Source organism: Mustela nigripes, chromosome 12 (assembly GCF_022355385.1).
Source record: "Mustela nigripes isolate SB6536 chromosome 12, MUSNIG.SB6536, whole genome shotgun sequence".
Classification (NCBI taxonomy): Eukaryota; Metazoa; Chordata; class Mammalia; order Carnivora; family Mustelidae; genus Mustela; species Mustela nigripes.
Genome location: NC_081568.1, coordinates 117,475,112 through 117,502,243, shown reverse-complemented (window position 1 = coordinate 117,502,243; position 27,132 = coordinate 117,475,112). Strand labels below are relative to the sequence as shown.

The window sequence follows — 27,132 nt, the reverse complement described above, 5'->3', positions numbered from 1 at the left end:
TCCACCAATGCTGTTATCATAAACAGTTTAATAGAGGTGACTTAGCAAGGCTGAATACTATATATTTTTAAACCACCTAAGAGCCCAACGTATTGTTGGGCGTCTTCTAACATGTGACTGCAATTATGAGAATCATTTCACATTTTGGTACCCACAAAAAAGTGTTCTCCTCTTACCAGGGGTGAGCCTTGTGAGTAGAAACAATTTTAAAGGAGTTAATTGGTAGATTAATATAAAAATTCTGGGTATTATGAGACTGTATTTTATGGATTAATATTTGATGCTATCCCATATATTAGAATGATAGTGCTAGGCTAGGTAATTAGGAATAATCCAACTATTATTGATTTTTTTTTCTTTCTTTCTTTTTTTTTTTTGCCAGATGGGCTTCCTTAAATCGGCCATTTCCATTCAGGATTTGAATATTTGTTTCCGCAGTTTCTTTCAAATGTTAGTCATTATTCGAATAAAATGTAAAATACTGTGTGAATGCCCCAGCTGATTCTCCGATTACAAGCTGCTCCACATATTAAAAAGTGAACCATATTTAAATGTGTTTTTCGGTTTGTTGTTTTGTTTTTGTTTTTGTTTTAGCCCTGCATTTCAAGCATAGGCCTGTATCTCCCTCTGGAGACCTCGTTGCTACAAAGCTACTGTAGGCAGTATAGCACATATGTTATAATTGCTTATAGTAATACAAGAACAGAGACCCGTACTGGGTTGTTTCCGCATGTTTCCTTTTTATTACACAGATTATGAAATGAATGAATGCTGTATCATGTCTGAAACATCACTTGTTTCAGAGAAACATACAGAGGAGTTTATTTGGGGAATTATTTATATGTTTTCCTGGGAGAACGTGTTTATTTTTTAAATTTTAGGCGAAACTTGTGAATGTGATTTGGCCCTGGCCATAGTGAAAAAAGTAAATGAACTGGCCCCTGGAAGAACTCTCCGTTTCTGTGGTTCCGTTGTTCATTGTGACGCTTTGAAGCCCCACAAATTAAACAGACATTACTGTGTGAGCCATTATTTGATCACCTCATTCTGAAAAGATGGCTAATTCCATTTTTCTTTTTTCTTTTTTCTTTTTTTCTTTTGGGGAGAGGAAGGCAGGGAAGGTCACTAGGGGGCGGGTAGTAATGGGTAGTAGACCAAGAGCGATTGTATGACCTTTTCAGAACGGGTATGCTGAACCCTTGCTCCCCCTTGTCACAGTTTAAAAACCAGAGGAGCTAGTTTAGAGAAGAAGTTGTTAGCATTCCATTTTTATTATGACATTTCACAGTCATCTGATTTAATGTCCCTTGACCGGATTGTCCACCGTGAGACGATGGGCTTGAAATGTTATTTAGAGCATTGATAAAAGGTGAGCGGTTCTAAGATGACAGCGAGTCATAAGGCTGGTGGTGTGACATTAATTTTCTCCATAACAGAGATGGAATAAGACGTCATGGTGACAAGCTGTCAATCAGCGCCGGCCCCTCAGAGCATCTCGATGCCATAGGATGGGGTATTGCCTCTCCCGTAATAGAGCTGAACTGAGATGCTCTCCCTGACAGCTGCTGCAGCCATAGAGAAAATATATTATACAGCCTTTCATTAAAAAAATAAAGAGGACTCCTCTCCAGAGCATTTCAATCTTTTCCCATCTATTGAGGGCTGAAAGGATTCACAGCAAATCATAGATTCCTCTGCTATGGAAATTTCTGGCTTCAGAAGGCATCCAGGTTTTGAGGCCTTCTAAAATAACCATAAATAACAGGGCAGGAGTACCTCTTGATGAAGCATTCCTGAAAGGTCTATTTTTAAACTGATATATTTAAGTTTTTTGCCTTTTTTTTTTTTTTTGAATTCTTATTATAAGCGATGTGTCACTGGCCTAAACAGTTGAAGTTGGCAATAAATTCCTGAGTGTCAGCTGACTGGGGGAAAGAAACCCTTCAAACAATAATTACCCCTCCAAATGAGAAGCAGAACATCGGAGCTGAAGCATTAGAAGCTACATGTCTGGGCAGGGAGGTTACTCATATGAAACAATTCTCAGCCCGAGGACTGATGAGATTTGTTTCAGACACAGTGAAACTTGGTTTCAATTGCACCCGACAATTAAAGGACAGAAATCTTTTGATAAAACCCTTTTCTATCATTAAAATAGGAGACTTACCTGGTTTATAACACTCAGGAAGCTCGGAGATAAGGAGAAGCTTCTCAAACCTGAGGTTACTGCATCAGGAAAACAACATGCCTACAAACCTCCGAATTATAACAATGCTGTCTCAAGTGTCTCAAGTTCCCACCATTAAACACTTCGCTTACACGAATTTAAAAGGAAAGAGAGGTGCATTTTTCCTGAACCCTGTCATCTGGGTAGTTTCAGTAGATTTTGGGTGATAAACTACTGCTTAAAAACAATACAAGATTAAGAGCTAATCCTGTGCTCAACACTCTTAAAAGTTAGGCTCTGAGATCACCCGTGTATCTGCATTTCCTCCTCTCAGCATACCAAGGTCATAGCTTTAGTGTACACAATGGCTATCATACAGGACTGATAAGGTTAATATCTCAGTAAGTTCCTGCTTGTCAGTATTCTCACATCCTTAATACAAGGGTGGGAATGTTGTTTAGTAACAGTTTGATTACTTTGTTATGTCATGCTCCCTGGTCTTAAAGCATTTTAGGGATTATAATACAGAAGTACGTTTCTGTATTATACTGAAGTAGACTGAAATACCTTACTGTATTATTCTGTACTGAGTAGAAAGGCTGGTCTTGTTATATGTAAAATGCTAGGAAGTGTAGACTAACAAATACATATCAGTATTCTCCATCAATACTTACTCTTTAAGCATTTATGAATTATTACATTGGTATCTCTCTTTTAATGCTTTCAGGTACTATATTTCCTCAAACACTACCATTATTAATTTGTAAAATTAAATAGGTTTTATCCTTTGGATCTGATTCTTCTATTAAAATTTCCCTACTTCTTTTTATTTTTATTTTAAAATTTTTAAAAGATTTTATTTATTTATTTGATAGAGAGAGCACAAGCAGTGGGAGCAGCAGAGGGAGAGGGTGAAGCAGGCTCTCCACTGAGCAGGGAGCCTGATGTGGGGCTTGTTCCAGGAGCTGGGATCATGACCTGAGCCAAAGGCAGATGCTTAACCATCTGAGCCACCCAGGTGCCCCATAATTTCCCTACATCTATACACACTACAATGGCAAATAAAATTACAAACTTAAGAAAAATTATTCATCACTTTTGAATTTATTCTTTGTGATCAATTTGACTTCTTTTAGAAGTTATATATGATTTTTTTCCTAAAACGTTCATAGAACTATGTAAATCTTTTGAATCAAATATTAGAAAATAGTATTTCAGTAATTCAGCCCTCATCTAGCACAAGCAATTTCCAAACTCACCAAGAAGAAAACAGTAAAAAAAAAAAAAAAGTAATATTGACTTTCTTAATCCTAAAGGCTGAAGTGTGTTTCATGATCAACAAACTAAGACTCAGTACTAATGATCATTAGTCTCCAAACCATTGTGCCCATAGACGACAGATTCTTTGGAGTGCCTCAGTAAAGGAGATTGAAGGAAAAAAGTAGGCATATCCTATTCTGTAACTTATTGTTCACCATTGTTCACTGATAATTATGGGGAAGAAATGTGGTTTTTTTATTCTTTCAAAAAGTTTCATATAGCAACAATTATCTACATCAATACATACCTGTGTGCCTATGTGTGGGTGCACATTACTAATGGTGGAAGGGTAATCTGCAATGAAGAAACACAAATATCCCTTTGAATCGCTTAAGCTGCATCCTGAGATCAATGATAAAACTTGGTGTTTTGGGGTCCTGGGTGGCTCAGTGGGTTAAAGCCTCTGCCTTCCACTTAGGTCATGATCCCAGGGTCTTGGGATCAAGCCCCACATCGGGTTCTCTGTTCATCGGGGAGCCTGCTTCTCTTCCTCTCTCTCTGCCTACCTCTCTGCCTACTTGTGATCTCTGTCTGTCAAATAAATAAATAAAATCTTAAAACAACAACAACAACAACAACAAATTGGTGTTTCCTCACATACTCTTTGAGACCCTCTAGGACCTTTCTTTTCTAACACTGATGTTGGGGTCTTTCAGAGCCCATTGAGGATATTTCACAACCTGAAAGATGTGGGATTTCTCCAGGTGAAAGTAATCAGAGCAGAAGGATTGATGGTTGCTGATGTCACAGGTAAGAAATGAGGCAATTCTATTGTCTGTACTTATTTATGTATATTACTCTAATATATATAATATATTGTAATATTTAATGTGTAATACATATTTATAGTCATTATTATATATGATATATACATATTGAGCAGCGTGCAGGTCTCACACTATTTAATGACTAAACTTCATTTTACCTGACTCCATCATCAAAGTAACTAATATAAATATAAGGTTTCAGGTTTGATCTTGTAAGAATTGCCCCACCCAACTTTTACACTGTTTCTGCTTTTTGAAAGAAAAGTAATGTATTAAAAACAAACAATAGAGGGCACCTGGGTGGCTCAGTTGTTAAATATCTGCCTTCGGCTCAGGTCATGATCTCAGGGTCCTGGGTTCGAGCCCTGCATCTGGCTCCCTGCTCAGCGGGAAGCCTGCTTCTCCCTCTCCCACTCCCCCTGCTTATGTTCCCTCTCTCACTGTCTATCTCTGTTGAATAGCTAAATAAAATCTTTAAAAAACAAACAAACAATAGAGAGTAAAATAGCTTTCAAATTGTTGCCTTTTCCAAAGTTTGTCCAACGTAGTGGGAATATTTCTTCCAGGTTTCATCATTTTGGCATTTTGGAGAAATGCAACATCTTCTCTCAGGCAGTATCAGCTTCCCTCAGGTGGTATCATAACATCAACACTTAAAAGTCCAACACACAGGAACTCTGTTGCATAGTTTACTGAAAATTTTAGGTGCAAAATATTTGATTACTTGGTATGAACTCCTGGCATCTGGGTTGCTGGTCCAATTTTTTTGTTGTTAAAATTCCTTAGCACATCCCAGAGAGAATTCTGGATCTGAACTAAGCATCTACATTGTTCTAAATTTTTTAATCAAGAAATGAACCTATAAAAATGCTGAAATCAGTCTTATCCATTAAAACTTCCTGATTTGGATACCGCTGTTTCTGCGATGTATTGATTCACTAATGGTAATTATTTCATCAATTTCCAGAATGAAATCATTGTTTTGAATTTGCAATTATGTGACCATTCATTTACTCTTTGGTTTCATGGGTTTGGGGCATACTTATACCATTCCTTAAATTGTCTAACTCACGATGGATAACAAATAGCACTGGCTTGGCCAATTTTTTGGTAAGTTTTGCTCCTCTTGAAAGCATCCGCTTATTATTTTTTAGAAACATGCTTGCCATCGTGAATGTTCAACAAGTTGATCCTAGTAAGGTAATAGACTTATCTAAAAGGGAGAAACTCACTTTTCCTACCACCTAGGAGCTTGTAAATCCATTACATGATGTATGGTGCCCTTCTTTAATTCATCAAATATAAACAGAACAGAATCAAAACCAAATTTTAAAAATGACATGCATTGAAATTAAAATAGCAGATGTCTGCTCCAGAACGGTAATATTTTTAAAATTTTAATATTTGCATAGTATCAAGTGACTGTTTATTGTGTGATAAAAATGTTGAGAGTTTACAGTTTCTTTAAACAGGTGATTGTCAACTCATTTGTAACCAGGAAGATAGTAACAACTGTCAAATATTCTTTCAAAACAGGCATACTTGAAAGTAGGGGGAGAGAGGTAGTTTATAATCATTTTGCAAGTATGCTGACTTGGTTCTTCATGCTAAACAATTAGTGAATGTTAAGTTTATTCATTTTCTTTTTTACTTCTGTTGCGGTTATGCTCAAATTAATCTGGGCTTAGTAATTTCTTTTTTTTTCTTTTATTATGTTGCATTAAGTCTTAGAACCAGCAGTCAACAATGAATGATTGATTAACTGCTCTTTTTTTTTTAAAGAATTATTTATTTATTTATTCATTTATTTGAGAGAGAAAGAGAATGGGGAATGAGGAGCAGAGGGAGAGGGAAACTCAAGCAGAGTCCACCCTGAGCACAGAGCCCAACTTAGGGCTCAATCTCGTGATCCTGAGATCATGACCTGGGCTGAAACCAAGAGCCTGATGCTTAACCAGCTGTGTCACCCAGGTGCCCCAGTAATTGCTCTTTTTTTGGTTCACTGTGGACATTAACTTAAAGACTGGAATAGGAACCCAGTATTGCTTTCTCATTCAGAGGTCACGCCTGGCCTCTGATTCCCCGCAGCAGGTCAATTCAGAATGTGACATTCAAGGTAGTGCCATTGACCATCACAGGAGGCACCTTCAGTTTTCCCTGGGATTTTCTGTAGGGAGGGGAGCCCCCAGTGTTGAGCTGAAAACCTCTGAAGATGGGGAAAAGGCCTAAAAGAATCAATACCTCGGGGGGGGTACCTAAGAGCTAAAAATTATTACTGAACATTTGTAGGGGACACCGTAATTTATTATACAAATATTCAAGTCCCCTTTACTTCAAAAGCTTAGATACCTGCCCATTACACAAGTTGAATGTAATTATATAAGTTTGTTTCTCTTAGAGAGAAGCTGTCATTGCTTTTAAAACTTCATGAATATGCAAACTATGTTAACCTGCTTGGCCTATATGCCACTATGGAAGTGAAAGTACATGTTCTTTCAAAGCTATAAAAAATAGATATATGATATATTTCTTTCCTAATGGCTCTATGTAAATTAATGTGAATAACAATAGTCTATTCCCTAGGGATTCAATGAGACATAATTTTGATCTGATACAATGAACTTTAATTTGGGGAATACTAAATAACAGATTCTCCATTTTTTTCCCTCCAGTTTTAGGGATATAAATCTCATGATTCCTCATTCCACACTGACCTTATAATCTAATGTGTTCTGAATGGAACAAGAGAGATGTTGAACTATTCAGGGGCAAGAGGATAATTCAGTCTTTGACCTTGCTCACTCGTGGACCTTTAGTGGTCTTTATGACATTTGTGATGGTGGCAGAAACTGAGGACCATATATTTAAGTGAGAAATGTCTGAATATACTATTAATTTTTTTAATAATATTTGCTTCTGGAAAGGATAAGTATTTATGTGTAAACTGATCCTTCCTGGTCTCTACCCTTAAATCTGGAGCACAACTAAGCTCTTTGAATACTTTTTTTTTTTTTTACTTGTTCGAAGAATCATAGTTAAGCTCTACAACATACCGAGCAACAGTTAGAAAAACGGAAATTGAGTCAATGGTGCTGTCTTCAAACCCTCAAATTAGCAACCATTTACAAGTGTTGTGGATGGCGAGGGGGAGATTTTAAATCCCTGATGGCTCTCTGAGCTAAGCAGAGTATCCTCTAGCCTGCTATAAATGAAGCTATCGCTCTAAGATACTTAGTTGGCTTCAGAACACTTTTTTTCTCGGTGAGCCTCACAAGATAAACTTCTATTTGACCAACTTTGCTCTATTTTAAAACTATTTTTAATGATCAGAACACAAAGTCAAACTTCCATAGTTTAAGCAAAAATTTTTAAATTACAGCATTCCATCATTTAACATGAGCCCAGGAACAAGAGATTCTATAATCTTTTAAGTAGCCATCAATCTTACTGCAGTTACAAAGAATTTTTTCCTTTCAAAATGTAAAATTTTTCTTTTGTTACAACACATTCATTGAGAAACATTGTGATACTGTATTAACTCTGTGTGAATAAAGAGCAATTGAGACTCTCTTTGAATGAGTGAGTACAAAGCACAAATTACTTTTTAATGAAACCCTCAATTCTTTCCCTTTCCACAAAAAGCCTATAGCCTTGTTCAGCTGAACACTACTACAGTAGGTCACTTCAGTTAAGCTCCTAATAAACTGTTGATAGTCGAGGGTAGTTTTTTCTTCGGTCTCAATAGCCCAGTGTTGGACAGTGCACTTCAAATCATTAAGGTTAATACAGATTTAAAAAAGAGATTAACTCTGGTGGTTAAGGCCTCAATTTACAACTCCCACACATACACATGCATTGAGCAAGGCACAAGAGTGGATTGAAATTTCAGTCAAATTGTGGGCAGCCTTTCACAGCCTGAGAAAGTGGCACTCTGGTTTTCAAAGATGATCAGCTAAAGTCTTCGTGAGGAAAAAAAAAAGTTTGATTAAGTGAAAAATACTTCGCAGTACAACTTACTTACCTTTCAACTAAGCAGTGAAAAGGTGAATGTCTCTCTGTACCATCAAAGCAAAGCCTAGAGACTGTCTGGCTCTGCGTTCACTGGGGAAAATTTCTCTCTACCGCTAAATCAAGTATTCCTGAAAACGGGACAGTTTGTGAGGAGAGAAAGACCACTGGTGGGGAAAAAATATATATTTTTTGAAGGTGGTAGGAAACAGTTCATGTTGGAATTTGTCTTTTCTGGCTTCTAATTATCGTCTTCCTTGGATGGGACCTTATTTCTGCTTTCTACGGGACATTTAAAGTCTTCTATACCGAGTGAGGCTTTCTTCACTGAGTATTAAACCTGGCCTATTGGTTCTTTCAAGTTCTAAGAGAAGAAAGAGAAAAGGGTTCTTCTCTTCAGCCCCTCCCCTGCATTTTCCCCTGGGTTGTTTTTTTGAGTTCCCGAGGAAGAGGTCACAGCCTCCCCCGGGATACAGCCACTCGGGTTCAGAAACGGTGATATGGGAGAACTGTGAAAGCCTTTCAAAAGATGCCCTACCTTTTCACTGTATTAAAAGGAACACTAATATAAAACTTCTCCACCCCAGGTGAATTGATCTCTCAAATTAATGCACCATCTCTTTCAGGAAACAATAGAGGGCGAGGGAGAGAAAAAAGGAAGAGGGAGAGAATTTTACAATTAACATACTCTGTCACTGAAACAGTCCCAATAAATGAGCGTATCTTTTTCTAAAACAAGGCTACGCCTAAAGACCCATGACTCACCAGCCCCATAGTCTGGAAACCTACTAGTTATTAAGGGAGATGTTTACTACCCCTTTATTTGCATAGACTTTTCCCATGTTTTTCTTTAGGAAAACTGTCTTCATTGTTGGAAAATATTTAAGTAACAAAACAGCAGAAAAAGACATGCTACAGTTTTTTTTATCAGCTTCCGAGAGTCTTATTATCTTAAGAAATAACAGTTAGCAGCTCAGATTCATTAGCAGAGCTAAATTTAAGCCCCATTTGACAGGCTGCCTAGAAAACATTTTGTTTTGCTGTCTGTGGGCTTTAATTAAGATGTGTTCAATTTCAGTCCTCTTCAGTCTAGCGCCGCCCGCCCCCCCCCCCCAACCTTGCTGTGTCACAGACCGGCGATCAGACACTTTTAGACGGTCCGGCCCATGACTTTGACCTTCTGCACAGTCCGGCGTTCCCTGGGGAACCGTTCAACTCATGAGGTCTGATTTCACACTTCCAGGATGCCTCAGCTCTCTTAACAATGACAGGGAGACAAAGCCCTTTAGAGCAGGCCGCATGGGGACTTGTTTAAATTGGAAACCAGAGAGGAGTCAAGGAACAAGGTTATGGGCTACAGAATAGTCCTTTTAATAAAGAGCTCACAGCTCTGGCTCAGCTCAAAGAGGTCTACCTCTGTACAATTAATTGAGCCATTTATCTGGAGCATCTTAGGCCTCTACTTTCTCACAGAATTGCGTGGTAAATATCAGCTAAGAAGCAAATGAGATATGCATGAAATGAATTTTAACACTTTGATTACTGTGCTTCCAGTCTTCATTAAAAGTAAATTTATTTGTATTTCTGACCTCATTATCAGTAGGCTGCCTGCATTTTTATTGGTTCCTGTGATTTCCAGCTTGAGTATGTCATGAAGGTATATTTTATACAGAGATTTGGATTTATTATTCTTGGTATTTTCCCTGAACATTATGGGTCTACTCAGAGAAAGAAAATGAAAGGGTGGTTGTACAGAAAAAAGGCGAGTCTATTCTTTCAAAGTTTTATATATAGTTGGAGAAATGCCGAGCACACATATATATAACATAGATAAGATATCGTCCTTTAAAAAAACTAACTTTTTGTAGGTTACCCAAACAAACTGCATAAGATGTATGCAGTTGTTGCTTGAGTGGGCCTCAGAGTACAAGAAAGAGCTCTACTGGAAAAAGTGGGTACGTTGCTTCTTTTATAGAACTGTAGCAGTCTGAAGTTTTGATAGCATGTGGCTTTAATTACGTCATCATATTCAAGAACATTCATGATATCTGATAAATGCAGCCTTAGATTTTATGATCATTATTTAAAACCTATGTTGAAAGATGACAAAATATATATCCTTTAAACTCTATATAGTTCCACTGACGATATTATATATAAAATATGGTGCAAATCCTTCATATTTCTGAATTATCAGAGTTAAAATTATTTACCAAATAAAAGAGGGTTAGGCATAGATGTCACTCCTAATTTTTTTAACCTTTGCTATCATTAAACCTTAAAATTATATTGCTCGACACAAAAATACCTCCGTTTTACACAAAATGTATTCACAATTTCCCAAGCAAAGCGTGCTTTATTTCCATTGTATAAAGTATCGATGTCCTTATTTGCTCTTTATCAAAAATAGTATAGTTTGAGAAGAAATTTCATCCAATTTATAAAGCACTAAAAATACCCAACAGCTGGGGCACCTGGAAGGCTCAGTGGGTTAAAGCCTCCTTTGGCTCAGGTCATGATCTCAGGGTCTTGGGATCGAGCCCCACATCGGGCTCTCTGCTCAGCAGGGAGCCTGCTTCCCCCTCTTTCTCTGCCTGCCTCCCTGCCTACTTGTGATCTCTGTCAAATCAATAAAATTTAAAATATCTTTTTAAAAAAAATGACTAACAGCTGACAGTCTTATCATTGTAACATGCCTAGTTTAGAAAACAACCTTTACGCATGCATGTTAAATGTCTTAACACTATATAAATACCTTCCTTAAGAATGAGACTAAACAAATGAAGCTATCACAAGGACAGAAAGCAAGTCGTTGCTCTTCATTTTTATTTTTTTTATTTTTCTGTTCTTCATTCTTTTATGTCATCATAGTTCACACAGAAATAAAAGTGGTCTCCTTTTACTACTTGCATCTTGACAAAACTAAATCCTATTCTAAAATTTTAGAAATACAAAAGTGTTGTTCTAAAACCAAACAGATGATATGAGATATTTGTGAAAAGAGGAATTAAAATGATAATTTAACTCAAGGGCTAGTGAGGCTGAGTCTAAAACACTGAGCTAGTGTTTTAGATGGAATGACAGGACTCATGTGTGATTCATGTGCAGGTCACGTGATTGGAAGGTACTGCTTTGGAAGACTAGGTGGGATGACAGGAGAGATTAATAATGGGGTTTGATATGCTCTAGAGGTGAAGGACTATGGGCTGAGAAAGTAGTGGTCCCACTATCAACTGGACGTGGGGAAAGAGAAATACTATAAAGTAATTAACTGAGTTCTGTGCAAGTAAGATTACAAAATGAGCCTTTAAGTAAAGAAATAGAGGTTTGCTGATCTGGCTTGGAGGGCTAACTCCCTGATTCTACTCGGTGCTTGAAGAAATGCTTTCCGATGCTAGAATTGTATTGTTTAAAATTAAAATGTTCTTTATTGTTTGTTCTGATATCGTTGTATCAATAAGCAATACATTTCCTAGAACGGTGGATTAGGGAATGGGTGTAAACAGAGAGGATCTGGATTTAATCTGACTTCTGGGGGGAAAAAAAAAAAAAACCTTACCACAGGAATACTCAGGTTATATGACAGTAAACTTAGGTGCCTAAATGACTGCGTGAATAAACCCGAAGAGTGATTGTTGTAAAGGATTGATGTCAACGGTAATGCCACATGGAGGAATATAGGGCTCTGTACTTGGTCTAACCTGGTCAACCTATTTCCTAGTGACTCAGAGGAAATAATGGATGGCTTCCTTATCTTATCAAACTTGCTAATAGGGATCATTAACGATACGCTATATGTGTATCATTAACTATACACTATATGTGCATATTAACTATATGGGATCGTTAACTATACACTATATGTACATATTACATATACGTGTATACTATACGTATATAGTATATATTCACACTTTTAAATATGTATATTTTATTACAGTATTTATACATAATATATATACATATCCATATATGTGTGTAATAAACTTAGTTCAGACTGAAATAATAGGGTTAGTTCAACAAGGTGGGCATTGGAGAGTGTACATAAAAAGCCTTACATATACGTGTATACTATAGGTATATAGTATATATTTACACTTTTAAATATTTATATATTATCGCAGTATTTATACATAATATATATACATATCCATGTATGTGTGTAATAAACTTAGTTCAGACTGAAATAATAGGGTTAGTTCAACAAGGTGGGCATTGTACATAAAAAGCCTTACCAGGATACAAAACAGTAGTGTCTTGCTTTAGAGTAGGAAATACAGAAAAAAGTTTAGGGTTTGAATTGAGTTTAAGCTCTGTGAAAATGAATTATGCACATGTCAACTATGTTCTGTTGTTTTGCAGTATACAAATTATAAAGGGTAATTATTGAGAATGACACTCGCTTCTGGACGCATCGACCACACGGGGGTATGAATTCAGTGTTGGAAGAGATTCTTTAAACAAGGACATTGACAAAGCAGAATTTATTCTCAATTAGGTTATCTGATGTTTTAAAATCAAGTCAGTTGAGAATAACCCATGAAAAACAATACTAATACTAGTAACAGTGGTGGCAGCAGCATTTATTGAGACCTTATCACATGTCAGACACTACCCTGAGCTTAGAACGAGGATTATCACAAATCTCACCACAACCTAATTAGTTACTGTTGTTCTACCCACTTTGCAAATTAGAAAACTGAGATGTGGAGAGGTTAATGAAACAACTGGCCGCATTAGCATGTTGAGAAGACACGGTGAGAACTACTTACACTACTCCTGTTTGCAGTCTGCCCCAGCAAAATGGGCTGCACAGGCTCTCGGGGAACTAATATCAAATCTTAGGCAAGTGCACCTGGTTGGTGCAACCAAATTCACATCTCCCACCCTAGCTGCAAGAGAGTCTAAAGATGTGACCTTGGCCTTTGCAGTCCCTCTAGTTCAGGAAGAGATGCCAGAAGTTAGAATACATGCTCAGCAAGCCATCTACATTACCCAGCTCAGGAAGGCAGGTCATGAACATTAATCAGGTAATCTAAGTGACAGGTGCTATGCCCTCACTTTTCACCCATTAATTCATTTAAAGTTTAAAAATGGCTACAGAGGGCAAATCCTTAAATCGGTACAAGTTACAGAGACATAATTTTATGTGCTGTGTAAAGAAGCACTTCCCCAAAATTATAATTGCCAAAAAACATATCAGACTAGACCCGTAGAGGTGGCAATTTCCCCATCGCTGGCCCTGTTGGTTTAAACCAGAGCCTGTGAGACTACCTGGTAGCAGAGAGGAGTTGAGCCCTAGATCAGCTTTTGAACTTGGCCTCTGGACTTTTCTCCCAACCCTCAGAATTAGAGATCCCCCAGTAGGTGGCAAGATGAATTAAAGACTCTTGAATGAGTAGATATTTTGTAGAAGAGAGATAAAAAGACAAAGGTATTTTAAAGACAAAGGCTTGACAGATGACAATTTTCAGTTTTATTGCCTAAAAATATTTTTTAAAGAAAGGTTTAATCACCTAATAGAGTACTTAATATTTTCAATCTAAAGAATTTTATTCTACTGCAAAGGATCTCTCCAGCTAATTAATTTACTTATAAAGAAGGTTATCTGAAACCTCATGCTTTTCTGTGGGAAGTCTAATTGAATATATATTTACTGTAGGTCCCAAAGTATCTATGAGAACTCTCAAAAACAGAGGAGTTTAGAATAAATATTTATACTTCTATTTCGGACAAATTACTTTTATGCTTCCAATCTTATAATTAAGTTGCTTGCATATAGTTCTCATATTAAATATTAGCTGAAATAAAATCCTTAAATGTTTTTACCATAATTTATCTAAACGCTTAAAAGCTTGGACATAAATTTTTCATAGCTTCTTCTCATTTCATAGATTCCATAGTCTCCCTTTTCTTTCTTTTCCAGTTTCTTACCTGTTTCATTTTATTTCTTGCTCTTCTCTCATAAATTTCAAGCTTTGCAGCAGATACCAAGATGGTTCAATTTTAGGACTTAAGAATGCATCTTGTTACACACAATACTATAAATATTCTTTTGCATCTCGTCCCAAGGGAGATAAATTCATATTTACATTGTGCTTCATTCCCATTACTCTTAGTTGTGGTTCTTGAAGTGTGGCCCAGGAGCTTCCAGGGATCCCCAAAAACCTTTCAAGGATCTTTTAAAGTCAAAGCTATTTTCATAATAATCCTAGGACATTATTTTCTTTTCTCACTCTTGTTCTTTCATGAATGTACAATGAAAATTTTCAAAGGCTATATATTGGATGGCTCTGATGTTATCATGTCATGGATTTATTATGTCATTTTCAAATGAATGAAGGTTTTACATGCTCTCATTTTTAATTAATAAAATGGTAAACTGATAGATATAATTTATATAGACGAAAGCTTTTTGATGTCCTCAAAAAATTTTTTTAGTATTTTATTTATTTATTTGACAGAGATCACAAGTGGGCAGAGAGATAGGCAGAGACAGAGGGGAAAGCAGGCTCCCTGCTGAGCACAGAGCCCGATGCGGGGCTTGATCCCAGGACCCTGGGATCATGACCTGAGCCGAAGGCAGAGGCTTAACACACTTAACCCACCCAGGCGCTCGTCCTCAACAATTTTTAAGAGTTCCTAAAGATGAAAATGTTTAAGAACTGTTGCTGTAGGGCCATGATCTTCATTTGGAAAAGGCAGTATTGCCCTCATGAGCATTTTTAAAGTTTTGTGGAAGAATTTAGTTGCCACACTGTTTGGGGGGAATGCTATTGGAATTTGGTGGGAGTGGAACGAGGATGCTAAATGTCTGCAAAGTATTAGACAATCTTAAATAGTGAAAATTGTCCCACGTCCTGCAGGATTAAACATAGACATAGATAGCGGTTTTAAATCTATTTCATGGCTTCTCTGAGCCTAGACTGCATTCTGAAATACGTATTATTTACTCGAGCCTGCAAATGGCTGCCATTTTACATGGTAAACTCCAAAGACCTTAAGATTGCCTCCACAAGCCATGTAAGTTTCCCCATTGCTTCTCTGATGTTCCACCATTGTTCCCTATGCCCACTGTGCCCCACACTAGCAGGGTCCCTGAGCACACCAGGCCTTTGCTCTAGCTCTCCCCTCTGCCTGGGATACTTTTTTTCTTTTTTTAAAGATTTATTTATTTATATGACACAGAGAGACACAGGGAGAGAGGGAGCAGGCTTCCTGCTGACCAGGGAGCCTGATGCAGCGCTCAATCCCAGGACCCTGGGATCGCGACCTGAGCCGATGCCTGGGATATTTTCCAGATATCCATTTGTCTATTCCTTCACTTCCTTCGGGTATTTGCTCACATCTCGCCTTCTCAATGAGGCCTGTACTCCAACCACTCTAATTACATTTATAAACGATGCCTCTCCCCCACATTCTTCAAACCCCTTATCCTGCACTATTTTTCTCTAGTTTTTGTTAACACATATCAGTCCCCAACATACAATATAATTGTGTTCAATATTTAGTCCCCTTTTTTCTCCCTCCCCACTACAAATAGAATCTAAGAGAGCACGGACCTTTCCTTTTTTGTTTACATAGTCTGGCATAGAGCAGCACTCCATAAATAATTTGTTGAATAGGGGCGCCTGGGTGGCTCAGTGGGTTAAGCCGCTGCCTTCGGCTCCGGTCATGGTCTTAGGGTCCTGGGATCGAGTCCCGCATCAGGCTCTCTGCTCAGCAGGGAGCCTGCTTCCTCCTCTCTCTCTGCCTGCCTCTCTGCCTACTTGTGATCTCTCTCTGTCAAATAAATAAATAAAATCTTTAAAAAAAAATAAATAATTTGTTGAATAAATGAACATATGATTTTATTGTAAGCAACTTTTGATGTAGTTCTCCTTTATTATGGCATGAAGACATTATATGAAATTCCAAAGTCATGATTGACTCAGTTTTATTTCAAAACAGGAAGGCATTACAAAATCTTCAATATGAGAAAGGCTGTATTGGGTCTAATGGGCTGAGAGCCACAACTCTAGGGGGTTGATTTTCCTGCCACAAGGTATCCTAACACATGATTGAGGGGGAAGAGGAAACCCCAGTTATTATTACTCAGTCCCAGAATCAGATCCAGTGGGAAACTAGTGAGGAGTGTCAGTTAATGTGTTTGTACCAGTCAGATGTTTAAAATATGTTTAGGTCAGTTGATGAAAAAAGCAAAGGGCAAACCCCATCTCTAGTGATAAGGGAAGGATCGGAAGATATAGCCAACGTCCGTGGCTTTTTGTTTTGGTGGACCCTGTGGAATTCCCTCATCTACGTACAACATTGTTGTATGTTATGATTGAAATTCCAGTTTGTGGAAAGGACAGATGGCAATCTCGATTATAATTAAAAAAAAAAAAAAAGATTAAAGTATGGCCATTTCAAACTGTGACACCTGAGGAAATTAAACCAAGGGGCTTAATTTGTGCAAGGTAGGCCCTAAATAAAAGGCCCCGATGGATATGAATTGCTTTCCATGCTTTTGAAAGCCTCTGTGTTTTCAGAGACAGGACAACAAAGAGGTGGTCACTGGGTATCCCCCTGCCCACACATTTCTATAACACATCTCATCCAGCAAAGTGTGCTGCTTGTCAGCAGCGAAATGACCCCGGACAAAGCCCACCACTGATGGATCAGGATTAACTTTCTATTCCGGGAGCAAGAATATCATTCAGTATCTTTTGAGTGACTTTAATGCTCAAACCAGTAGTTTGCACAAACTGAAGCTGTCCACTTGCCCACATAACAGGTAACAAGCAAGCAGGGGTGGTGCAGACTTTCCTACAGTTCTTTATAAATGTGTCAGTGTTGTGACCTCAAAGAGCAAGGGCTAAGAGTGAGAGAGAATTAGCCAGTCAGCGTATCCCATTCATTCCTCAGTGCTGCTTTGAAGACGCCCAGCAAAGATGTCCATCGGAGATGATTCTGACCTCTGTTTTTACTGGAATGGCTTTTCGCCACAAGAATTTAGGTGTTAGAGTATATGCTTTAAAACTTATTATAGATTTACTTTTAAGTTCAGATAGAAGAATCTCTAATTTTAAAGCCCGTGAGAGAATTTTTCCCCTATAAAAACCCATAGGGAGAATAAATAGCCCCTAGTATTTAACTAGATTATGGATAAATGAGCATTAGTCCTGTCCTCATATTTTAAAGTATCTATTTCATCATCACTCCATAAGGTATATCCAAGATGCTGTGTTATAGAGTCCCTATGAAAAGGATAAAGAAACAAATTTAAGCTAAATATTTCTTTTTTTAAAAAGATTTTATTCATTATTCATTTGACACACAGAGAGAGAGAGAGATCACAAGCAGGCAGAGAGGCAGGCAGAGAGAGAGAGAGGAGGAAGCAGGCCCCCTGCTGAGCAGAGAGCCCGATGTGGGGCTCGATCCCAGGACCCTGAGATCATGACCTGAGCCGAAGGCAGAGGCTTAACCCACTGAGCCACCCAGGCGCCCCTAAGCTAAATATTTCTTATGATAAATTGTAACATCTTCTTTTTAGATAATCGTCCTTCTCCTCTAAAACTGTTGGCGAAAGAGATGTGTAATCCCCATAGATCGCCAGGGTCCCCTCCTCCACTGAGGAAAAGTCTTCGCCTCATTTTCCCTTCTTGTTCTAGAGCGAGAGAATGATGTGCGTCGTTCTCATTGTTCCCGTCGCACCCTTGACCACGGCACTTGCAGTCCTGCATTATAATTGTATTTACATGCTTATCGTGCCCACTACACTGTGTGTGCCTTTAGTGCTGCACTATGTCTTAATCACACTTATAATTCCAGGGTGAGAGGAGCAGGCATTCCATAAATCATGAACGCTTCAGAAGTATTCATATTTCTTTCTAGAAAATGGTCAACATGGAAAATGGCAATGTTCTCAAGCAAGGCTGAGACTCCTTTAGCTGTCATGGCAGTTACCGCAATCAGCGTCGCTGCTCTGATCCTTACCAAGCACCCCAAGCACCGTTGCAAATTCTATCTCGTATCCAAACCCAAATCATTTTCCTGCACCACAAGAGAGATGGCTAGGCACCTCTTAGCCCAAACGGTGAAAGTTAAGGGAAAGCCAGTTGGTACCCACAGGTCAGCTTTGGTCTTAGGACAAGAATGACTAAGAGGGAGACGAGAGATTATATAATCTGTTCCCATACATTTAGGCTCTTTAAAGAGCCAAGTAGTATCAGAAACGTGGGGTGCTGCCTTAATTCCTTGCACTTCTGCCCATGCAGTATCGAGTAAAATCATCACCGGGAGCAGCTTTGCCTCACTCTAGAGCTTTGCAGAACACGGAGTACTTGGTAGACATCAACACTGCATCCAGTCGTCAGTCCCACTCCTCAGATACCGTCTCGGAAAGCATAGCAGCATATCATGGGTCTAACTAGAATGATAAAAGGATGAAAGGAAGGAATAATTAAGGAGGTAATTAATGGTTAGGCCCATCCCTGGTATTTCTGTGATTGTTTTTGGTTGTTTAAGTGGCACGTAATCAAGGCTGCAAAATGTAGGAACTGAAAAGCCAGTCATTTAAAGCATCATTTAGCAAGCCAGATAAGCACATTAACTATGTGTAGCCACTTCTTTAAAATAAAACTATGGTGAATGCTTTTTAGTGGTAAGTTTATAGAATTTGATATTGTACATTTACTACTATTTTGGTTGAAATTGCTGTTAATTTTTAATTACGCTTGAATCGTGGAGTGGCAGAAGGATACTTTCTAAATGAGTCGAAAATAACATAGTGTGTAAAGACCTGATGTTGGCATCCATTACTGATAACTGTAAAAACATAACTTTTTAGAAGGAAAAGATGAATAGAAATTAAATACAAAATTGGCTGCTCTCTCCTGACGTAAATTTTCCTCTTTGTCAGATTCTAGAGAAAGCTTGAATGTTTCTTGTCCTCGGAGGGGGGGAAAAGAATGACTTGGTGAAGCTCAAAAAATTGTTTTTCTATTAGCAAATAACAGTATCAGGCATAAGAGATCATTCACTATTGGCATCTTCAAACCCTGTTGGTTCTACCTTCAGAGTATATTCAGAATCTAAGCACTTTCCATCACCTGGATTGTCGTAATATCCTCCTAATTCTTCCCACTCTGCCTTCTCCAATGGCTTCTCTCCACCTTATTCTCCAAATAGCAGCCCTTAGGTCATGTCACACCTCAGCCCCAAAGCTTCTCCTAGCACTTGGAGAGAAAGCCAATCCTACAGAGACCTGCCACCCACCCCATACCTCACCCAATACTCTTCCCCTTGCCCCAATTCATTCCTTCAGTCGATCTGGCTTCTTGGATATTCCCAGACATATCAGGCACGGTCATTTCTCTGACTTTTCCATGACTTGTTGTTCTAGGTAGCCCAGAGCTCGTTCCCTTGTCTTTTTTTATGTCTTTGCCCATATAGCACTTCTTCAGTGAGACCTTCTCTGACGTTTCTTTTAAAAATTGCACAAACAGGGCACCTGGTTGGCTCAGTGGGTTAAGCCGCTTCCTTCAGCTCAGGTCATGATCTCGAGTTCCCGGGATCGAGTCCCGCATCGGGCTCTCTGCTCGGCGGGGAGCCTGCTTCCTCCTCTCTCTCTCTGCCTACTTGTGATCTCTCTCTGTCAAATAAATAAAAAAAATCTTTAAAAAGAAAATAAATAAATAAATAAAAATTGCACAAACATAGCAGCACTCCTCATCGCCATTCCTATATTTTTCTCTATAGTACTTATCACCTTCTAAAATACCATAAAATGTGTGTATTCCTTGTCTTTTTCCACAAGGTAAACAGCATGAGGCCAGGCTTTTCATTATTGTTGTTTTATGTACTTCTGTCTCCTCAACACATAGAACACTGTCTGGTACATGGTAAGTAATAATTACTTGTTGAGTGAATGAGTCTGTGGTCAAAACATTAGCCAACTCTTCCCAGGTGTGTGCCCTACTACCTACTATGACACAGTTATTGGGAAAGGTCTTGCCTGGTGCCTTATATTTAAATACACACACACACATACACACACGCACACACACACACACACACACATATACATATAGATATTATGTTTAGATTTAGATTAGAGAGTGCAGGGAGGGGCAAAGAGAGAGGGAGAGGGAGAGAGAAAATCTCAAGGAGATTGCACGCCAAGTGCAGAGCCCAAGGCAGAGCTCAATCTCAGGACCCCGAGATCATGACCTAAGCTGAAATCAAGAGTCAAGAGTTAACACTTCACCGACTGAGCCACCCAGGCACCCCACATTTAAATATATTTTATTATAACTATGTTAAATGGTAGTTTGGTCTAAGTAAAAGTCTCTCTTTCTTTTAAAATGCTAAGTAACATTACATTTGGTACAGAGTCGAATATGATCTCTTAAAAATTACCTTGCTTACCCATTTCAAGTTAAAAGCAGGTACATGTAAGAGAATATTTTTGCCAATGATGGAATGCCCCTGGAATTTAATGTAGCAAAATGACTGAGAATTGGTCTCAGAAGGTGCTCACACTATTTTTGATGGGTGTGGCTTCAGTGTCTTCATTTCTTTAAGACTCCAGATTTTTTGTCAGCAAATATAGATAGAATAATAAAGAAACTGGTGATTTAAGAGACTTTCCATGTGGTTGAAAGTCTTACACAATTGTGTATAGGAAGAAAAAAATCAAGTAAAGTTTTTCATCCTCTGCTGGTAGAAGTTTTAAGTAAAATTTTTTTCAGGGCATGTGAGTGGCTCAGTTGGTTAGGTGCCCGACTCTTGATCTCAGCTCTGGTCTCGATCTCACAGTCACGAGTTCAAGCCCCGTATTGGGCTCCATGCTGGGCAATAAAAATAAAGTAAAATGCTTTCCCACTAGATATTAGTCTCTGGAGTTTGTTCTTTTGTTTTGCTAGTGAAGAATTGGGACAGTTTTGATTGAGTCTGTTACACATTGCTGATCACTTGAGGGCAAGTAAAACCAAGTCTATTGAAATACAATAGTAATTGAAGTTAAAGCAAGTGAAAATGAGGAAACAGAAATGCTCAGAAGTGCTATCATTTTATAGTTGGTTTTTGTTTTGTTTTGTTTTGTTTTACTAAATTAAGATTTACATGAATGTACACATATATGAGAAAAATTAAAAGGAGGTCCCAGGAAGAGTGTGAATGTTCCCCTTGTCTTTTAAATAAAAGTTACCAACACTAATCACTTACTCTAAAGTTCTATCTTAGGTGATGACAGAATAGTGATGTTTTTGACACGAATTTCTATTAAATATGGCTTTAATTTTCTCTTTGAACATCAGAGATAGATATGTTTTATCTCTCTAACCCTTTTATAAATTATTTGATGTGGTGGTGTGTGTCCTCTTTCTTATGGTATGCATATCACTCAGTACAAAGCTAGGTGAAAAGACTTAATATGGACCTGAAGAATAAGTAAGGTTTTCAAAATTGTTTGAATCTACTTTTCATGTTTGTACCTGAATTCTGTGGAAGACAATGTAAAATTCTTGATGTAGCAAATAAAGCCTTTTGCATTGTGTTTTAACGAACAAACTGTTCTTTATGAGTTCTGTTGTCCATGGTGTATATGTGTGTATGAGTTAAAAAAAAAAGGGGGGGGGAGTGGATAATGCAGATCTGAAGACAGAAAAAAAAATGTCAACAGACCCCAAAGACTTTCAATTCTCTATTCTTTACTCAAAATTGTTCCCAAGACCAAAAATTGAGAAGACTACCATATTGCTAAATTATGCAAGCATCCTGGGGTATATGAGACGCCTGAACAAACACACATATATTTACTCCCTTTTTTTTTTATTATATAACTAATAAATTAGATTAAAGGTGAGTCAAAGTTTGTACGGCTCATTTTAAGAATTGCAATATGGAAAGTAAATACACTGCTGTGTGGGAATATGTGGCTTCTCTGTTGCTGATAGCTAATGGATTCCTTCCTATTAAAATTTAATTGAAAATCTTCAATGATATTTAAGCTTTCGTAGAAGTGTAAACTACTGTGACTACAACTCACAATGCATTTAAAACAATTATTCTTTATCATTAAAGTTAATAATATGCACATTAACCTCGTATGTAGTCTAAATCAATATTGTAGTTTAAAAGATATGACCTCTGGACAGCTTTGTCTAAATATTGATTTCATTGTCATTTGTATAAGGTATCAAACAAATTACATGCTGCACTAATATCATTAATGCTGCCCCCATAGAGCTTCTGACTTTATGGGGTTCTTATAAAACAAGACATGACATTACAAAATATTGAGGGTATCACAAAATATAATTGCTGAATGGACAAGATTTGATTATGGCAGAACAGATTCACTGTAAACAGATGATAACTTTCGAATTCTTTACTCTCAGTGGACAAAAAAAAAATATATTGCTGTTTAACATACAGATTGGCTGTTGAGGTTAAGTTTCAAATGGCAGAATTTTTTCTGCCTCCGAGTGTCTAATTTACCTTCTTGTGATGCTGGAGATATTTTAGGAGGGAATTTAAAGTCACCTTACAGTGGTGTCATTCCGTAACATAGCAGTTTTTGCAACATAAACTTGTTAAGAAATTTCTGTTAAGAGTTATAATGTGTCGGCGGAGTTGGAAAATATATGCATAGAAGTGAAGGGGTTGACCCTTTTAAATGATCTTTATAGCACTGAAGAAAAACTGAGTGAGGGATGGACATGCATCCTATTTTCTCTCATAATAATTATTTCTCTTTTTGTAAAAAAAAAAAAAAGTACAAATTGAAATATCAGCTGTATAATTTCCTCTCTCCTCCTTTTTTTTTAGGTTCTAATTTGCTGTGAATTATACCTATTGTTAATGCCCTCCTCTAACGCTATTTTGATGTTTAAATTTTTTAAATTGCACGTTACTTTTCGTTTTTCATAAAAATTTTCAGGAAAGCGATGTGACCATGATCATGACACCGTGAACTCTGGGTGTGATTTATACTAAAAATGTTCCCCCTCAATCTCTTGTAGGTAAAAGTGACCCATTTTGTGTAGTTGAGCTGAACAATGATAGGCTGCTGACACATACCGTCTACAAAAATCTCAATCCCGAGTGGAACAAAATCTTCACGTTGTAAGTAATCATTACCTTGAGCTCCTTGCAAAAATGGAGCTAATAATATTTATTTTTGAGATATTTGTGTGTGTGTTTATTCTTAACTGATGAGCAGCTCTGCATCTGGCCTGCCTCTGCTAGCAACAGCAAATATCACAATTGTAATACCTTTCTGACAGTGAGACCTGGGGAAAGAGTATGCCATTTTTCTTTGTTTTCACAGTTTTGTTTTGTTTTTTTAAGCTGCGATTTTTGTATGGTTTGACGAAGGATTTTGCTCCCATTAACTGAATTGCCATACCGCTTCTTCCTTTTATACTTTCTATTGAAATTCTCCCCAACCGCATTGACACCAGGGAGGACAAAGCTCTATTTGTTTCATTGCTCAAATCAGCAAACAATCCAGTCTCGAATTCAGAGATGCTTTGGTTTTGCTTTGTTGCATTTTGGTACAATAAGAATATTAAGTATTGTCCTAGTTATCAGAACACCATTCGGGTTAATTTTCCTTTTGTTTTAAAAAAGTTTATAAATCTTTGACCACACACTATAAAAGCTGCTGTTCTACACCATAGTATCTCCTAAATTCAGAGAGAGAGAGAGAGAGAGAGTGTGTGTGTGTGTGTGTGTGTGTGTGTTAAACTGGGCTTTAGAAATGAACCCTGAACAAAGGAAAACTCTCCAAACAGAGTCCTTCTTAAAAGTTTTCTAACATAGTTTTATTTTTTTGTATATGAAAACTGCTAAATTCCTCATTAATGTCTTATAATGTCTCTGCTTAAGAGTGAGTAACTAATCAGATTTAATTATCTGACCAATTTATCTTTAAGGAATTCCACATTTTTATAAGAGATGAAAGCCTGGTCAGGAGACTTGCACTCCTAAGAAGGTTGTTGAGAGTGTTTTTCTCTGGAATGCATAATTGAATGAATAGGTTTGATTATTATCAAAGCCATTAATTGATTGTGCCCCGATAAAGCCTCTTCTCACATGTGGTTGCAGTCTTTCAGTAATGAATATATTCATTTTTTTTGTTTTCTCTTAATTCATGTTTTCTTGGTAAACAGTTTGATCAAAGAATAAATGCTGCCAGCAATTGGGGTTTATTTTTCCAGAAACAAAAATGAAGAGCTCACACAGTTGTTTATTAACATACGTTGTCTTTGGAACATAATGGGACACTATTTAATTTCTAAACCCTGGGGTGGTACAATAGCTATCAATGTTACATTTTCTCCATTTTGTTTTCTGTATTGGTTAATTTTTACCATAAATCTACCAGAAATAAGTCAATGTTTTGGTAAGAACTGTAAACAAGGTAGATGTCCTACTATTACAAACAACAACAACAAAAATTGTATGAAATACACTGTGACTCTTGCTGATATCAAATTTGGTGGAGTTTTACAGGGGGTTAAGAGGAGGTAGGAATTATTGTGATAATAATGAGAGGGAAAAGTCTCAAAAACGTCAGTGCTACTCATTGATTTTTTTTTACACTAATTCTGTGCCCATCCAGATGGAAAATTATATTTCATTAAAAAATTATAACTTGAAATTACAAAAGTGTTCAAAGTTCCAGATAATAGAACCATCACTGTAGTCTACAAAGGTGCATTATGGGAAATTCTGTCAGATACCAAGCTACCTTGTATATGTGTATATGCAAATAGCATACATAAAAACACATACGCACAAAATCAGCTGGAGCCATCTAAATTTTCAAAAGCATTTTTGTTCTTGTCCCCCACTGATGAAGTCTTTTCTTCTTACATATATTTATTATGCAGCAACATTAAAGATATCCATTCAGTTCTTGAAGTGACAGTTTATGATGAAGATCGGGATCGAAGTGCTGACTTTCTGGGCAAAGTTGCTATACCATTGCTGTCTGTAAGTTTTATTCACCTGACACACTGCTCTGTGTTGCTTTTGCTCAAGGAAAAAAAAAAAAAAAAAAAAAAAAACCCTCAGCTCTGTATCTGTCATTTCTCAACCAAGGTCTGTAATAAGAACACTAAAAATTTTAACATACTCAATTCACGGCCATGTTGAATCCCATGATAGTTAATTTTTCCTGACAGACTTGATCCTGGTAATGAACAGGTACTTGTCAGAATTGCCACAGTTGTTTTGGGTTCTCTGTCAGTTTCAGCAGCTGGGGGTCAAAGGTCACCGAGGGAGTGTATTCAGTAGAGACCGCGAGACAGACGGCTGTCATGTCCTTTTCCCGCAGATTCAAAATGGTGAACAGAAAGCCTACGTCTTGAAAAACAAGCAGCTGACAGGGCCAACAAAGGGGGTCATCTATCTTGAAATAGATGTGATTTTTAATGCTGTAAGTCTTAACTTTGGCTTTTTTGTACTGCTAAAGAGTTCAGTTTCATGAAAGCTTTTGTTCCTGATTTGTAGAGAATTTCTGTCATTCCTCATTTTCTCTAAACCTTGATGTATCCTGGAGAATACGCTTCTGCCACTGGCTGGCACAGCCACACTTTCTGTTATAGTTGGCGGCTGCCACTGCGGCTGTGCCGCGGCCGCTGCCTGCCGGCGTAAGAAATGGAAGCGCGTGCATGTGCCACTGTATACATTTATATTTTATGAGCACAGCAGCCAGGACTTTGAAACTTTAGAAATTATTGCAAATTGAACTGCGTGAAAAAACTTGTAAACATTTGTAATATATGAATCCATAACAGACACATATGTTGATGTATAGGTGAAAGCCAGCTTACGAACATTAATACCCAAAGAACAGAAGTACATTGAAGAGGAAAACAGACTCTCTAAACAGGTAAAAAGCAAGGCAAGATTAATCCCTCTGGGAAGACCTGATTATATCTGTAAAAACATCTAGGTAAATTCCAATAAACTTTGGAAGTGTGGAGGGGGGAAGACTAGGGGGTTTTGATCATCTACTTATGGGAAATGGCTCTTTCTTTCTTTTCTTTTCTTTTTTCTTTCTCTCTCTCTTCCCTTCCTTTCCGTAAGAGATCAAACAAGGACAATACCATACTAATAAATTGGATGGGGGTGGTCAGAATGGAGAGGGGATACTGTAGGCGTTGCGTAGAATGGATATGTATTCATGCATTAGCCAAAGAATGATCATTTTGAACATAAAATACTGTCTGATTGCCATGGAATGTGTAAATGAGAACACCAAAGGCTGAGGTTCAAATAAATGTCCAGACCACCCACAGGTATGATGCAGGTGTGTGTAAATCGAGCCCTGGGTAATGCTCTTCCCTCTAATCCACAAGAGAGGGGGCTCCATCTTTTAAGGGAAACCTTCCTGTTAATTAGATTTGGACTATGGACTTTTAGAAGTGAACTTTTATTGGCACTTTCAGCTAAGAAAATGGAAAATCAGCACATCTGATTTTTCTGTCATGACGACATTTTAAGTAAGGTTCTATATCTCGTAATTAGACTGAGATTTAAATTAGGTTTGATATCAAGTTAAGAAAGGGTGCTAAGCTACCTCCTTAAAAAGATGTTTACTTCCAATTAACGCAGCTAAAATAGAATGTTTTTGCTATGGTTATAAAGTTTACAGAACTCATTTGTGTGTGTTAAAATATTTATAACAATTTTCTGTGCTATTAGAAGACTAAAATTAGTTTTGTTTTTAATCTAATCAATTCACCATAAACAGTGGGATCTTTGGTTGTTTAAAGACAGTGCATGAATTACAAATGTAATATCTATCTAAATAGAAATACAAATTATATTTTTTTCACAATTATAGATAAAAGTAATAAAAGTAGTTCTAAA

The 27,132-nt window shown here is 37.5% G+C and overlaps 1 protein-coding gene across 15 annotated transcripts in view; it reads left to right on the top strand.

The window, feature by feature from the left end:
- The window catches only part of MCTP1 (multiple C2 and transmembrane domain containing 1), a 527,358-nt gene that overhangs the window by 343,855 nt on the left and 156,371 nt on the right, over positions 1–27,132 (top strand). For 13 of the 15 annotated variants that reach the window (XM_059418251.1, XM_059418249.1, XM_059418246.1 and 10 more), the window contains 5 exons: positions 4,144–4,237; positions 23,271–23,373; positions 25,146–25,248; positions 25,592–25,693; positions 26,075–26,149. In XM_059418251.1, coding sequence (XP_059274234.1) covers positions 4,144–4,237; positions 23,271–23,373; positions 25,146–25,248; positions 25,592–25,693; positions 26,075–26,149 — 477 coding nt within the window. The remainder of the gene's footprint in view (positions 1–4,143; positions 4,238–23,270; positions 23,374–25,145; positions 25,249–25,591; positions 25,694–26,074; positions 26,150–27,132) is intronic. The other 2 variants (XM_059418245.1, XM_059418256.1) reach the window with 1 other exon arrangement.